General features: G+C 35.3%; 1 protein-coding gene across 2 annotated transcripts in view; it reads left to right on the forward strand.

The window, feature by feature from the left end:
• The first annotated feature begins 584 nt into the window (after positions 1–584).
• LOC111798333 (rho GTPase-activating protein REN1) overlaps positions 585–15,907 on the forward strand; it is an 18,678-nt gene continuing 3,355 nt past the window's right edge. Inside the window, exons 1-19 of one of the 2 annotated variants that reach the window (XM_023681406.1) lie at positions 585–904; positions 1,074–1,146; positions 1,322–1,399; positions 3,065–3,101; positions 3,438–3,514; positions 4,213–4,283; positions 4,381–4,459; positions 5,162–5,297; positions 6,018–6,143; positions 6,241–6,318; positions 6,702–6,757; positions 6,871–6,940; positions 9,975–10,059; positions 11,920–12,163; positions 12,598–12,804; positions 13,729–13,971; positions 14,191–14,240; positions 15,511–15,571; positions 15,650–15,733. In XM_023681406.1, the coding sequence (XP_023537174.1) occupies positions 1,117–1,146; positions 1,322–1,399; positions 3,065–3,101; positions 3,438–3,514; positions 4,213–4,283; positions 4,381–4,459; positions 5,162–5,297; positions 6,018–6,143; positions 6,241–6,318; positions 6,702–6,757; positions 6,871–6,940; positions 9,975–10,059; positions 11,920–12,163; positions 12,598–12,804; positions 13,729–13,971; positions 14,191–14,240; positions 15,511–15,571; positions 15,650–15,733 (1,812 nt within the window). In that variant the 5' untranslated portion in view covers positions 585–904; positions 1,074–1,116. The remainder of the gene's footprint in view (positions 905–1,073; positions 1,147–1,321; positions 1,400–3,064; positions 3,102–3,437; positions 3,515–4,212; positions 4,284–4,380; positions 4,460–5,161; positions 5,298–6,017; positions 6,144–6,240; positions 6,319–6,701; positions 6,758–6,870; positions 6,941–9,974; positions 10,060–11,919; positions 12,164–12,597; positions 12,805–13,728; positions 13,972–14,190; positions 14,241–15,510; positions 15,572–15,649; positions 15,734–15,907) is intronic. The other variant, XM_023681404.1, reaches the window with a different exon arrangement.

Raw genomic sequence — 15,907 nt, forward strand, 5'->3', positions numbered from 1 at the left:
GTCGGCAGCCTCTGCTGGTCCAATAATACCTCAATTACCTGTAATATCTGAAACTCCCATGTTTACTGTATTTTGATTTGTTTTCCAAAATAAATAAAATAATGTATTGCAAATCTCGTTTAGTATTTTAACCATACCATAGTTTTCATTTGGCTTACGGTTCGAGAGAAAAACACGATCCGTTAAAATTTAATGTTTTTGTGGTAAAAAGACCAAAATACCCCTAAAAATACAACAAATCAGGTAGGCGACATAATTATTATATATATATATATATTTATTTATTTAAAAAATAATAATATTTAATAATATCCTATTTGAACTAAAAAAGACCAAAAAGTAGAAATGATTTTACTTTTTAATTTTACATATTTTCACTTAAAAAAGGCTGGAAAATTTTTAATCATGTGCCTTTTTGATAAAATCGTTGATCGAATCCCAGCCGTCCACGTCAGACACAGATGATGCGGGTCCCACTATTGTCAATTCCAATGGTAGTCCCTGAAACACAGGAACAAAAGCCAAACGACCACACCGGACAAACCTCCAAAAACAAAAGTCAGAAGACGGAAAATTACGGAAAAGCCCTTCTGCGCCTCTTTCCCTCCAACACGTTCTTGGAGAAGAGAAGGAGCGGGAATTGGGGTGACGTGTACAACTGCCGCCCATTCGGAGACCCCGCTCCGAATGGCGCTTGCTTGACCAACGGACGTCCGTTGGAGGAACATTTCTGGTTCAATCCATCGCAGGAAGAGAGAGAAACTCAGAAGAAAGAGGAAGAGAAAGAGAGGGAGAGAGAGAGAGAGAGAGAGAGAGAGAGGAGACAGAAAAGGTTCACTTTACGCTTCTTTGAAAGAAATTCTTTCCCTCTCTCTTTTGCTCTTTTCAAATTCCATTTCACGAGGTATTGTTTTTCGAGTCGGTTGTGGTTTGGAATAATTAGAATAATCCTGCATTATTCTTTTCGTTTCGCGGAATGAAACGCATTCTGTTGAAAACCTTGATTCTGTTTTTTGGTTTATCTGTGGATGTTTCAGCTGCATTTTGATAATGATGATCAGTCTTTGTTGCAGTGATTTGATGATGGATATGGTGCTCTGATTTGAGGATACGACGATGACTAACCGAAACGCCGAGCCTTTTCAGGTTTTGTTTTGTGTGTAACTTTTAGCATTGAGATTACCGAGTTTTTGATCGGTGTTGCGTTGCTTTTTCTTTCTCTCTCTCTCTTTTTGCATTCCGGAATGTTCGTGGTGTTTGTGTTTAGATGTATTCGTACGGGCAGTGGACTTGAAATCTATCTTTTGATGTTGTGTTGCAGGGAGAATCCGACGATCCTCCGCCGCCGCCACCTCCTCCTCCGCAGGATCCTGCTGATGGTTCTTGTGCTGGAAACACGGTCAGTTCTTTTTTTTTTTTTCTCTGGATTTGATTTTTGTATATCCAGAGTTCGTCTTATCCCGCCAATTGCTTGATGTTGAGATTTCACATATAAGCTCCTGATGTCGCATTGTTTGCTCTCTGAGCGTTCTATTAAAATGATTGTTGAATGGATATCTTGGACGAGAGGATTAATTCCATCGCCAAAGACTAAAGTAGGGAAAATAATGAATGAACTTGATTTGGCATCCGTGCGATGCAATTCTAATGCGTGATGGAAAATAAGGCTGTGGAATTCCTCGCAAAGCAACTCGAGGAATTAGCATTCGGTGGTTTACTTATTTCTTGGAACAACACTCTATAAAGGCTGCTTTAACTTCCTACCTTAAGAGAAGGGCGAGTGCAACGACTGCAATAACATTAGTTGAGGATGAGAAGCTAGTTTTGATTAGCAATCCGCTACCTGATTCAACGAGGGATGTACAGAAATTGGACTTGAGTTAGTAGCTCTCAATCACAAACCAAATGGATGTCAATTGGATATGTTTAGTCGAACATGGAACATTGTATTTGAGCTAGGTGTTTGTTCCCACGTTGTTACATCATATAACTGGTCTTCATAAAGAGGGAATTGATTTTTTATTTTTATTTTCATTTGTTTCATGATTTTTTGGAGATGGAACAAAGCGTCTACCCGAATCCAATAGAAGTTACAGAAACTCTTTCAGCTGGAACATAAAAGAGGAAGAGGGAATTAATTCCAATAGTGTACTCGGCTTGGAACAGTAACACTATTTTGGCTTAGAACAATAACGTTGGGTAACTTCTTAGAAATTTTTTAGAAAATTTTTCTAAGAAGCATGTGAAGGATGATAATGCATGTTGGAAAGACTTGTATTGATTTGTAGAATAATTTCTACTATTAAAAGTATATCAAGTCAAGAGATAGCCCTTAGTTTGCACGGGTGCAACAAAATGGGGAGCTGCCCTGTGCTAAATTTGAATTTCAAATCTTGGTCCAAATTTCGGGCTCAAGACCTTACTGTTAGTCCCTTGCGCCAGATATGCTCCGGCACCAATTCAAGGCAAGGTAGAAAAAAAAGGTTCTGTATAAATTGAAGGTTGATTCTGTTCTTTATATTGGTTTAAGTACAGAGTTTTTAGTTAATAAAACGAACTTTCAGTACGTCTGCCACTGTGAACGTTAGATGAAATGATACAAAAGGGGGAAAAAAAAGAAAAAAAAAAAGAAGAAGAGAAGAATGTTTGGCATCAGCTGTAATAATCAAGGAGCTAAGATTACTGAGTTTTGCAGAGATTGAGGCAAAATCAGTTTTGGGCTTTAGCGTTTAGTGGCTTTGATATTTATTAAACGGCACCGTTTAGTGTATCTGGTCTAACGTTGAAAAGAACATTTTCTGTTTACCAACGTATAGTTTCAACATTGATTGAATCAGAAAAGTGACAAGACTTAAGCCAGTAACAAGGCATGTTTATGAAGGCTCGCAACTTAATAAGCAATATAGCTATCTATTTATCACGAGTAACTGGGTATTTTTTTCTCATGTGTTTTTTTCTGATTACTTTTAACCAGGTGTCTCATATAAATATTATCATTATGTTTTTTCATCAATTCTGGGGGAAGTTTTAAGCTACGTGCTTGAAGTGTTTGACTGTATTGCAGGTTTTCAAGAGTGGGCCACTTTTCCTATCATCAAAAGGTGTGTTTATTTGAGAAATATTTTGTATTAAGAAATAGCAAGAACTAAGTAGGATACACCTTTCATACTAGACGTTTAGAGCATCGATTCTTCACCATAATGACACATGTAGATTTTATTCCTTGAAGTTGGAAAAGCTAACTCACTTACCCCCACACGCGCGCGCGCACACACACACACACACAAAAAAAAAAAAAAAAAACNGGAAAAAACGGGAAAATGGAAATATTAACAGCTGCTTGTAATTTTGTTCCTACCATATATATATACATTGCTCTTACTCCTGTAATATACTTAGTTGAATTGATAAGCCTTAATCACTGTCCTTAACATCAGGGATTGGATGGACGTCCTGGAAAAAGAGATGGTTCATCCTAACACGTACTTCACTGGTTTTTTTTCGAAGTGATCCAGTAAGTGGTTTCCTTTTTATATTTGATCATGCTTTTTAGGGCCCAATCGTGAATGTTCGTGTTATTTACTGCCGTCAGTTAGTAGCTTGATGCTGTGAGTATTCGGGAAGGAATCGTGCGTAGGACAGTTAGTTATCATTTAGGTAACGACCTAGAGTCAGTAGAGTTACAACCCTCTGAAACGGCTGCCTCTTCGGTGATTTTCACAATTTTTTTTTATTTCCATATTTGAATATCCTCTTGGGTACTTTGTTTCTTGTTTTGAAAAAAATTCATCTTGGATACCTAACATCTTGTTATAGTTATCTTCGAGAGTAGTTCTATAGAGATACAGACAATTGGATTTCAACTTATTTCTTTTGAACTTAAAAGATCGAAAAGAGGTAGCTTTACTGAAGGCGTAGATTTATCTTTTCATCTTTGCCCCGAGTCTGATTTTGAGTTCCATTTAACTCTAGGTGATTTAAAGCTAGCCTCATGACCTTGTTTCAAGTAGGAGGATGAGACACTTGGAGTTACTAGTTTGTCTGTCTCATAAAAACAACCTGAAGCTATTGTAATATGACCTTTACTCTGTAATTTATATGCACATGATACATGTGTATGATGTACTATCTACTACGATTGATTGTTTTTCTTTTTAACTTATGAATTTTTGAGTTTTGAACTTTTAGTCTGACAGCTGCCCTACCTTTCAGAATGCTGTTCCTCAGAAAGGGGGTGAGGCGAATTTGACTCTCGGTGGCATTGATCTCAACAATTCAGGCAGGTTAGCTTGTTTTCTGAATGTAGATGGTACTTACGTTATCTCTACAAGGAAACTGAGGTAGCAAACTAATTTAATGGTATCACCCTACATTTTCAAGTGTTGTTGTGAAAAGTGAAAAAAAACTCTTGACCGTGCTCTTTCCTGATGGTCGAGAAGGACGTGCATTCACACTCAAGGTGCTTTCTCTCTACATTCTTTTTTCTTCTATCATTTCTTTAGCCAAAGTGTAACTTTTCTCTTGACCTTTTAGGTTCTTCATTTTTGGCTTCTGTTTTATCATTTTGGTCACTTTTCCTAGGTTTGGCATACAAACTTGTGTATGCTCGTGATAAAAATTTTCTATCTTCTTCCATTTAATTTGTCTTAAATATTTGCTTGTTAAAATCCGTAAGTTCATTAAAGAAATTAGTGTCATGACTCATGAAAATTTCTGATATTAAAGTCTTGAATTGCATTCTTAGATATTTTCTTTCTGAAACAATCGTTCTTAGAAGTAATTCTAAGCGTATTTTTCGTTCTGATATAATTCTGTTTTAGCTTGGACTGCATTCCAGATTATAAGCTTCCTCTTGGCATTCTCTTTCAAAGTCTTTTGATGGGTTTTCTTTTCAGGATTTTTGTTTATTTTTGGTTGCTTTTAATTCACCTTTCTTTTTTATTATTCTTGTTTCACTCTCTTGTGGAGTTTGTATATTTTGAGCATTATTCTCTTTTCATTTATTCAAGAAAAAGTTTCGTTTTTTATCAAAAAAAACCTGGATTCGACGGATAGTGAAAGTGAGAAGATTTGAAATGAATCAAAAGTAAACGAAGTGTGTTTTTATTTATCTAGCATGTACCTCACAGTCTGCTGCACCATTTGTTGTCTAATGTTGCAGGCTGAAACATTGGAGGACCTCTATGAGTGGAAAGCCGCACTGGAAAATGCTTTGGCACAGGCACCCAGTAGTGCCAATGCTAATGGTATCTTGAAGAATGATAAGATGGAACCAAATAATGGGTCTTCAGAGACGTGTATGCTTTTTTCATCTATTTGTCTATAGACACCACTTAGTATTGTTATTTTTGTTTCTATTTCTATTTCCGGTGTTTGTGCAATTCTCTTTACATTTGTCCTTTTAGCTTAACCTCGTAAACTTTATAAGAGAAGTTTATGTGATTAAGCTAAATTTCAGATTTTCAGTTTCCTTTGAACTGTACAAGACGTTTTTATCATTCACGTGGTTACATTTGCCAGAAGCTTTGCCTTTGCCTGCGTTAAGAATATGTATATTCTGCTTGGGTATAACTGTGGGCTTGCACAGTCCTTTTTGGGTGATGCATGGCGAACGTACCAAAATTTAAGAAACTTGATGATGGAAAAACTGTTATTCCTAATTAAATAGTTATACTTGTTAGACATTTTGTAAAAAAAAACTGTACCAAATAGTTATACTTCAATAATTTTGTTTTTGATGCTTTTTTATTTCATTCTTATGGAGTTTGTCTTTTGAGCATTAGCTTTTTTTTCGTTTTTTTTCAATGAATTTTTTTGTTTGTTGTTGTTATTATTTTTTTCTTATAAAAGTGAACTTTATCAAATGCGACTGGTCTGTTTGGTTCATTCTTGTTTGACACCTGGATCTTCAACTAATTGGGCCTGGTTGTAATATGTTTCAACTTCAATAACTTGCACGCTGTTCTTCATTTTTCGCCTCATTGATGATTTATTGATGCTCTCTCTGTCTTTTCTAGTGAAAGATGGCCAACCACAACCTGGAAGACCCAGAGTCCTTGGTAGGCCAATTTTGCTTGCTTTGGAAGATGTTGATGGAACTCCCTCTTTTCTGGAGAAAGCCCTTAGGTTTATAGAAACCCATGGTAAATTAATCTAGATTCTAGCCTATGAAGACATCTTTCTGTTAAAAATCTTATATGATTAAATTTTTGAGCTAATGGATCTCTGTTATAATATTAGGAGTCAAAGTAGAAGGCATTTTGCGACAAGCTGCAGATGTTGACGATGTTGAACATCGTTTGCGGGGATATGAGCAGGGTCAGTTATTTGATTATTATAATGATCATCTAGATTTAATATCCATTATATTGTTGATAGCTTCCTGTTGTAATTATGTTTCATTCCTTAGTTACTAACGAAATTCACGACTTTATTTTCTCTCCTACTGATGCGATGAATTGTACATATACCTTCCACTTTTCAAATTACGCACAAAAGAGTAGGTGGTTGTTGCTACTGTGGTCTCTGGAGTTTTTTTTCTTTTTGTTAGTAATGCATTTTTGTCTTTACACTTATTTACTGGCTGCCCTCTTCTCATTATTTTTAGTTGGACTTAAGTCTTATAAATTAAGATTTAAAATAGTTTGATAACAAAGTCCTTATCAGAAGTAGTGTTTGTTCATACTTTATTGATACTGCAGGAAAAAACGAGTTTTCTCCCGAAGAAGATGCACATGTAGTGGGTGACTGCGTGAAGGTAGAAAAGTTATTCAAAATTTGAATACGGCCGACGGCAATTTTTTCTCCGAAAAGTTGTTGCCTGCTATAAAAGTTTTCTTCTATCTCATGTTTTTTTATGCAATATTACAGTATGTCATCCGGGAGTTACCATCATCTCCAGTTCCAGCATCTTGCTGTAACGCTTTACTAGAAGCAAGCAGTAAGTCATCGGAGCACCTAATTTTAATATCTTAAATAATTTAAGTTACCAGGTGGACAACAAGCATGCATTCTTTCATATGAAAAAGCATGACCTATAGACTAGAAATGATGGAAGGATAAAAATACAGATGCAAATGAAAGGTATTCAAGGTGACACATTTTAAACCAGGATCATTCTCAATGGTTTTATTTTCATGTACGTTATACAACATTTTTTTTGGTTTATTTTAATATAAATAAATGTGAAGCTGTCATTTTCACCTTTTAAATTTCTACTAATGAATGTTCAATTCTCTTATAAATTTCAAGGGAAGACAAAACTTTTTTGAGTTTGGGTTTTCGTCTTTCTTCGTCTTTCTTTTACTTTGATCCTGCTTTCTTTCTTTCATTCTTTTATTATTTATTTTTGTGAAAGAGAATTCTTGTTAAATTGAAAAGTTGATTGCCAACTTCAGCTCTTTATGTTTGTTAAGGTCATTGCTTTGGACAGAAGAAAATGAAATTTACAAACTGATAGGTCCCAACCTCTGACTTTCATTGATCAAAAGAAGGAAAGAATACAACTAGGAGTCCTAAAAATAATGCCTTCGACCTCACTCTTCTTTTACATCGGCTAAATCCCAGTTTTGATCTGCCTAAATCCCAATCGTTAGCTAACCTTCCTTCTCCCTCACTAACATGGTTTCAGTTCTAGTCTCTTTGGATATCGGTGCAGTTTTCCTTGTCTTTAACAAGTGAAATATACTTGGAGCCTATTGCATACACATCTGTTTAGAAAGTCAAATTTTATAGTTCTTTATGGGTTATGCACTGGCATTTTCTAGCTCTTAATTCACACTATCGACTGTATTCTTGCGTAGAGGAAATGATACTTTTTTGAACTAGGCCAGTATGTCGTGTACATCATTTCCTTTCATGTGTAACCTGACATATTGAGATTACAAAAAATATATTACCACAAATTATGACATCAAAATATTTGCATGGAAAAACGGTGAAAAGAAAAAAGCGTGGCAATTGATGTTGATCCAAGAAACTTAGGAGGGTATTGACTGCATCAAATTTTCTTTTCTAACATATTACTCAATTTGCACCTAGGCTAAGGTTTCGCCAAAAACATATGAAGATTTCCCAAGTTAAACTGGGTTTTGGAGTCTTTCTTTGAGCGGTCTTCATCTGTCCAGTAGTTGCTTTTACCTGGTGAACTTATAAAAGCGGGTGTTTTCTCGTTGCATTGGTAGATTTCTAGTGGTTGAGGTCTGGTTGGACAAATTTTCCGAAAGTAAAGTGCGTGGACTTGAAAGGATCGCATCTTAACATTTTCCTAGTTTTCTTGACGTTTGGAATTTCAGCTTGAGACGTTCCTCCTGGCTCTAGCATACGAAAGTTTATTCCTTCGTTGGAATCTTGTTGGAAGAGTTCTGATCCTCAATGATGGCCTGCGTTTAAGCGTGAGAACTTGATTGTATTCATTTACTTTTTTGGAGGTTCCCTCATTTCGCGTTGGCCTAAAGGGAAGCTCAAATCTAAGATTCGGTAATGTGCCGAGCTAAAAAGCCTTCCTCTGTGAGATTTAGAGTTCGGGTGAAATTGAGAGTTTAAATGAAGTTAAATGAGCTGGAAGTCTCGATTGTGATACGAGGAAAGGAAATTACAAAAATAAAGGAAGTTCAGGTTTTGTTTCTAAACGAGTTTCTGTTACCACCCTGGGACAGTACAAGTTTACTGAAGCTTGAAATAAAGGCACTTTTGATGATGTTAAACCATTGAAGTAGATAACTTGCTGGAAACAATGTCAATCATATTCTATAACATGCTTGGATCACATCACTGGTATGTGCACGAGCACCTACGTACTCACACTATGAGAAGCACAATTTGAAATTACAAAACCAGATTGTACAAAGTTAATTCTAGGAGGGTAAGAAGGCTTTCAACAGAAGAAAAAAAGTAAGAACATGATAAACAGGAAGATTACACCTATATACTGTTGGCCGATTTGAGAGGGCTGAATTCTCCCAAGATGTATATGAACTCACCAGATAGAACACACTAAGCTAATTGTATCTTCTTAACTTATTTTATCTTTGTGATCTTTTTGTTTTTGTGTTTCACACGGTATCTTTTGAATATCAGCCTCTTTACTTTTCTTCCGTAAAAAGTTTGTTCTTGTTATAAAAATTATTGTCCTAAAACAACTATTGGCAAACCCAAAAGTGACTAGGAGTTGCATCCTTGACGTTTCTACCCTTTCAAGTGTAAACTTTAGTTATGGTAGGTCTAACAGTTTTGTTTTGTTTTTTGTTTTTTTTTTGGAATTTCACTCTCTAGGTTAGTANATTTAAGTTACCAGGTGGACAACAAGCATGCATTCTTTCATATGAAAAAGCATGACCTATAGACTAGAAATGATGGAAGGATAAAAATACAGATGCAAATGAAAGGTATTCAAGGTGACACATTTTAAACCAGGATCATTCTCAATGGTTTTATTTTCATGTACGTTATACAACATTTTTTTTGGTTTATTTTAATATAAATAAATGTGAAGCTGTCATTTTCACCTTTTAAATTTCTACTAATGAATGTTCAATTCTCTTATAAATTTCAAGGGAAGACAAAACTTTTTTGAGTTTGGGTTTTCGTCTTTCTTCGTCTTTCTTTTACTTTGATCCTGCTTTCTTTCTTTCATTCTTTTATTATTTATTTTTGTGAAAGAGAATTCTTGTTAAATTGAAAAGTTGATTGCCAACTTCAGCTCTTTATGTTTGTTAAGGTCATTGCTTTGGACAGAAGAAAATGAAATTTACAAACTGATAGGTCCCAACCTCTGACTTTCATTGATCAAAAGAAGGAAAGAATACAACTAGGAGTCCTAAAAATAATGCCTTCGACCTCACTCTTCTTTTACATCGGCTAAATCCCAGTNAATCTTTTCAATGAAGTTTCTGTATTTCCTAACCATTTCCTTTTTCTTTCTTTTTTAAATATATTCTATTCTTCTTATTTTTGTGTCGTACACTTCATACTAGAAACTGAACGAGGTGGCAGAGTCAATGCTATGCGATCTGCAATATACGAAACCTTTCCAGAACCAAATCGCCGTTTACTGCAGAGGTAGCTATAGCCCTTGCTTTGTCTATTTTGCAACTTTTTTTCTTTCTATTTAACTTTAAAAATTGATGAGAGGAAATCAACCTTGATGATGTATGCTATCAACCATATTTATGATTTATGTTTGTGAAGTATGTTCATCTTGTTACTTCTCTGGGACGGAGTATTTGGTAGATAAGATTCATTGTGAGGCTGGCTTGATTGGTATTTTCGCTAGTTTGTACAAACATTCATTAACTTGAACGTTGGATACACGTGACGGTTATGGGTGATAAGATAGGTCATGCATTGCTCGGGATTACAGTATAATTTTTTTCTAATATACTACACCCAATAGACCTGTAGGTTTGACCGAGAGACTATTATGATATTGTTATTTATCTATAATCTTTTTGGATAAGTAGCAGAGATATTCCCATAGACAAAAATAAAATAAAATAAAATAAACAAAAAACAAAAAACAAAACAAAAACAAAAACAGAAGAGACATCCTAAAGGCCTTAGGGTGTGGAATCCCTAAGCGTTAGGGGTAGGTGCATTAAAAAGACGGGCCTCCAATCTAGATCGATGATGAGAAGGGAATATTACAAAAAGATTTGTGGGAGACACACCCAGTGGAGACCATATACTATACATGAACACAAAAAGGATCTACTAAAGTTTTGATATGTTCAATGCATATATGGAGAAATAGACTTTTTATTTTATTTTTTTGATATCTGTGATTGTCCATGCTAGCTTGTGCGCACCACTATTAATCTCATAAGAGAACCGCTAGATCCTACTACATTTGGTTGACAAGGTACTTCATAGGATTTCAAATCTTAGGTAGGTGGGCACCATGACTTGAACTCATTCCTCTAAAATCCTTGACCCTTCTTGGCCACTAGGCTAACCTATGGTGATTTTCTTGGTCGTGCCCCTATTATTTTCTTGGCTATCAACAAAATACTTGTAGCGATATGATATGAAAAATCCTAGCTAATTGAATCTAAGAACCTTCATAAGTGCCTAGATATGTAAACCCTTAGTTCGAAAATGAAAAAATACCCGCAAATCAATTTGAATTCATTCCAAATCTCTTGGAATTTGATCTAACAACTTTATTGAAGAATAAGACCTTTAGATCTAAATATCCAAGAACCTCAAAATGATAAGAAATCACTCCAAGGGAAATTAAGATTTGGACCTTGTTGATCGAATATCTCAAGGCAAGAACACTTGTTTGAGATTCGAATCACTCTACAAGCAAAATTGATCATGTGAAGCGTGAATGATTCTAAACATGCAACCTAAACTACGTAGAATTGTAAAGCCCTTGGCTAAAAGAAAACGCAAATGCCCTTTTTCTACATTTTCCAAATCTACATTACAAAGACAACATACATGGCTTTATTTAGCCTCAAAATGTAAACCGTTGATCTTCCATGAGGCATTTCAAGTGTTGTAACTTTCATACTTTATGGTCATAATTAACCACTTGGTAAATGAAACCTTAAAATAAATAAAATGTCTTAAAATACATTAATAAAATACCATAACTCTAGATTATCATCCACCTAGAATTTGTAACCATCCAAGAAGATTCTTCTTTAATGTGCCATAAATTGCAACTTGAGTTTATCTTGTGGTAATTTGAACAACATTTTTTTCACATCTTCCTTGAAGTACATATTGCATGATTGAGATATTTTGGATCATATCAAGATGGTTATTTATATTCCATAGAGATTTTTTTTTTTTTTTTTTTTTTTTTTTTTTTTTTTTTTTTTTTTTTTTTTTTTTTTNCCCCCTTTTTCGTAAAGTTTTAGCTTTTAGATCCATCTTTTTATTCACAAATTCTTTCTTATATTCCTGCGACAGAATTCTTATGATGATGCAAACTGTGGCTTCTCATAAAGCTGAGAATCGAATGAGCTCTTCAGCTGTGGCAGCTTGCATGGCCCCCTTACTCCTTCGTCCTCTTTTAGCTGGTGATTGTGAAATTGAAACTGATTTTGACGTGGGGGGTGATGGTTCCATTCAACTTCTTCGTGCAGCTGCCGCAGCAAACCATGCTCAAGCCATAGTTATTACTCTACTGGAGGAGTATGACAAAATTTTTGGGGTAACTATTATATTTGTTCTTATATTTCAAAATTTCTAGTATTAAGCAGATATTCGTAGCATGTAATGAGAAAGATGTCATATCATGTTGCATTGTTAGATAATAGTTGGTGGATTAAATGCATTTCTTTTTGTGAGTTTTTCTATGCGCAAGCGTGTGTTTCTTGGCCTAGTTGAGTTTTATTTACTGACTACTAATGATTTTTATGGTTGATCCGAAAAGAGAAAATAATATTTCAGAATTAGGCATATTATTTAGAAATGTTTCCCCCCTCATTACAATGTGTATGGCTGAAAATAAAATAAAAGAGAAAAAAAAAAACTTGCTATAATCCAAGGAGTCTAGTTTTATGTATTTAGTTATCATAGTTCAAAATAGTTGGAAGAATAATCACCTTGTAATTTGAGATCCATAAGTTACTAGTGTGATTGCAGGAAGGTTCTATGTCCCCTATATTATACTCTGATTCAGAAGAGAGTGGAAGTGAGAGCGAGGAGGCAAGTGATGATGATATGTCTTATGATGATGAAGAACAAGATGATGCTACTGGTTCTGATGTGGCAACAGACGATGAGCTTGAATCAACTGGAACCTGTAGTGGGAGTGTCGTTTCTGGGGAGCATGATTTATATGATGATAAGGCACGTCTCTATACTTTCTCACCTCGGCTGCATAGAAATTTGATAAGATGGAAGTATCACCATCATTCTATAAAAATCTGACAAAATATTAATATCACCGTAATCCTATTGTAGTACTAACCTAGAGTTAATTTTTTACCATTATTGCACAAAGAGATTTATTTTATTCAAACTTTACTTTCCTGTTTTACCCTTGGGGGGTAGTGAAGGAGGTTCAATGCTGGATAATCAAATTAGAAATTCTATCAATTTCTTTGTTAATATAGGAGGTAAAATCTTATTAGACGCACAATATGCAGGAAATTCAAGATCCCCGGATCATATGCTAATTTTTTGACACCCCTTTCTCCCTCACTTTATAGTATTGTTATTCAGTTTTTTTTTCCAACCTAGCCTTCTAATCAATCTCCTTCCTCTATGGCTACTGGTCCCGTTTACTGATACTCTCAAACATCCATGCATGTGAGGACAAAAATGCCCTTTTAATCGTCACTTGACCCACTGTCCCTCCCCCTAATGTAAGTCAGTTGGACCTTTGCTTCTTAGTTCTCAGTAATCTTATAGGAAGTGAACTTTCCTAGGGGTCTACGGAGAACGGCTTATAATTTATAAATATTGTATTTGTGTTTTACTTTTAGTAAACTCCCCCGAGGGGTTAGGGGAAAGGTTCTAAAATCCAGTATTTGAAAATCACTCTAGAGGCTTATTCAGCACATCATATCAAATAACTTGATTCAGATGCAAATAATTCAATCCCAAGTTAACATTTGTCGTGTTTTGAGATCTGATATCTTGCTTTTAGAATGGTTCATAATGAGTTCCTTGATATTAATTTTTAAGTTTCCAACTTTGGTGGGTCCATTGATAAAGTTTATTTAGTGTCAGCTGAGAAATATGTCGATACTTGTTCTTACTACACTGCAGGGTTCTGAAGTATTGAGTACTAGTTCGAAGAATTCCGATATGTGTGATGTAAATGGAATGAAGCCAAAGTCATCAAAGGAGAGAATCCATGACAAAACTGATCGAGGTAGAGGTAGTTCACCAATTAAGGATGAGAAGTCCTGTGAAGTTGAATGTGCATCCGAAAGCTTTGAAGGTTCTCCAACTACATCTAATAAAGGTTCCAACACGACAAAGCGTCTCACCATTTGGGGACGCACGCCTGTGAGTGAAACTCTTTTCTCTCCCCCTTTCCTGCCAACGTTTTGCATCCCATTTTGTTCAACCCTCATCATCTTCCTAAAGTGGGAATCATAAGAGTTTTAGCTGTTGTTAGAGATTCGTCTGAACTTTCTTCTTCATTTGTTTCTTTAATCTAGCATTTCCTTTTTTCATGCACCTGCAGCTAGTTTAACAAGCTTTATTTTTTTTATACAAGCGCAGGCAAAGAAGAAACTCTCCTTGGAATCCATTGATTATGATTTTGGCGAAGAGTAAGTGATGATCATGCAAGAGTCCTTAGGTTGTCTGAATTGTCAACACCAGTATAATGTATATTAAGCTACCATAGATTCTTTTTTGTTTCTTATCTTTGGTGGATGCGGGAATGTTTTTTTGATAGGAAAAGGAAATAGAGAAATATATAAATCACAAAAGAAAAGACATCTTACGGGCTAGGGTAGGGTTCCCCCTCCCAAGGAACTACACAAGGAGAGATTTCCAATCATTGATTGTTATGAGGAGGCTATAATTACAAAAGTACTTTTTGTGATTTGAATACCACCAAGAAGTATGCCTTGACATTTCTGACAAAAGAGTCAAAAGAATACTTATTTTAAAAAACGCTTTGGTTTTGTTCCTTCCATAGGCGCCAAAGGAGAACTCTAACCGCACAATTCTAAAGTACCTTAGCTTTAAACCTTTGAAAGACAATCCCCAAGCGCCTCACAGAGCCAATGTTCCAGAGTTTACTGGAGGCTAATCTATAAACTTAGTTGCTCCATCATAAACGACCAGGCCCCTTGGGAAAAGGACAACGAATGAAAATTTGGCCAATAGTCTCCTCATCTCTGGTACAAAGTCTGTTCACCGAGGGAGATAAGGCCCTACACGGAAAATTCCCTTGAAGATTGTCTGCCGTATTAATGCTTCTGTCAAACACAGATCAAGGGTTGAATTTTGACTTTCTTTGGTACTCAAAACTTCAAAATGGGGGCGGGGCGGGGCGGATGTTAGTGGAGGAATAACCTTGTTTTCCTTTTTCTCCCTAGTTTTGGCACCCATTTGGACAATAATGTTCTTGAAATGGAGTTAAATAATACGTAGAGGGGAGTGGTTGTTTTACAATGATTATTTATTTTTGCAATTTGGTGTAGATTAGTATCAAGACTATATGGTTTGGTTTTTGAAAACTGTTTTAATTTTATTATCAAGTATCGTAAGCCAAATTGAGGAATGTGGATTGGAACTTACAGTCTTTGTAAATATTTTGAACAAAAGTCTCGTGAGTTTGTTTAGGGACTAGTCTTCCAGTTAAGGACTGGACATGACATTTCCTGATTATGTCATTTGTTGGTCTACAGAATCTTATATATATTTGCTAAGTCATCAGTTATATCATGAGACATAATTTTAGTTTTTTCAAATAATTACATTATTACTTATCTTGACCTTGACTTCTTGGGAAATGATTATCTTTGCACTTTCTTTTCTTCATTATCGATGTCTTAAATATGCTTTGATAACTTTTTGTACTTATTTCAGGGTTGAGATTCAGAGACTCGAGGCCACTAAATGTGAACTGCAAAATAAAATCGTGGAGGCGGTATAGGTTTTCAGTGCCTTTAGGTGTTTCTTTTCTAGTTTTTCAATTTTTATATTAATTCAATGTTTCTTATTTCAGGCGCGAGAAAATGCGGTTCTCCAATCCAGTTTGGAAAACCGAAAGAAGATCTTGCAAGAGCGTCGTCTAACTCTTGAGCAAGAAGTAAACTCTTCATGGGCCATTAATCCCACCACTCTTAGTTTTATTTTCTTTATTATCTAAATGTGATTAATGTGTCTAAGTTAATCGAACTGAAAATTACAACCCTTGTGACTCTTTCAAAAAGTTCTACTTTTCTTTTCATTTTCCCATAGCAATAATACCAGTTTTTTTTTT

Source organism: Cucurbita pepo, chromosome LG07 (genome assembly GCF_002806865.2).
Source record: "Cucurbita pepo subsp. pepo cultivar mu-cu-16 chromosome LG07, ASM280686v2, whole genome shotgun sequence".
In the NCBI taxonomy this organism is placed as follows: domain Eukaryota; kingdom Viridiplantae; phylum Streptophyta; class Magnoliopsida; order Cucurbitales; family Cucurbitaceae; genus Cucurbita; species Cucurbita pepo.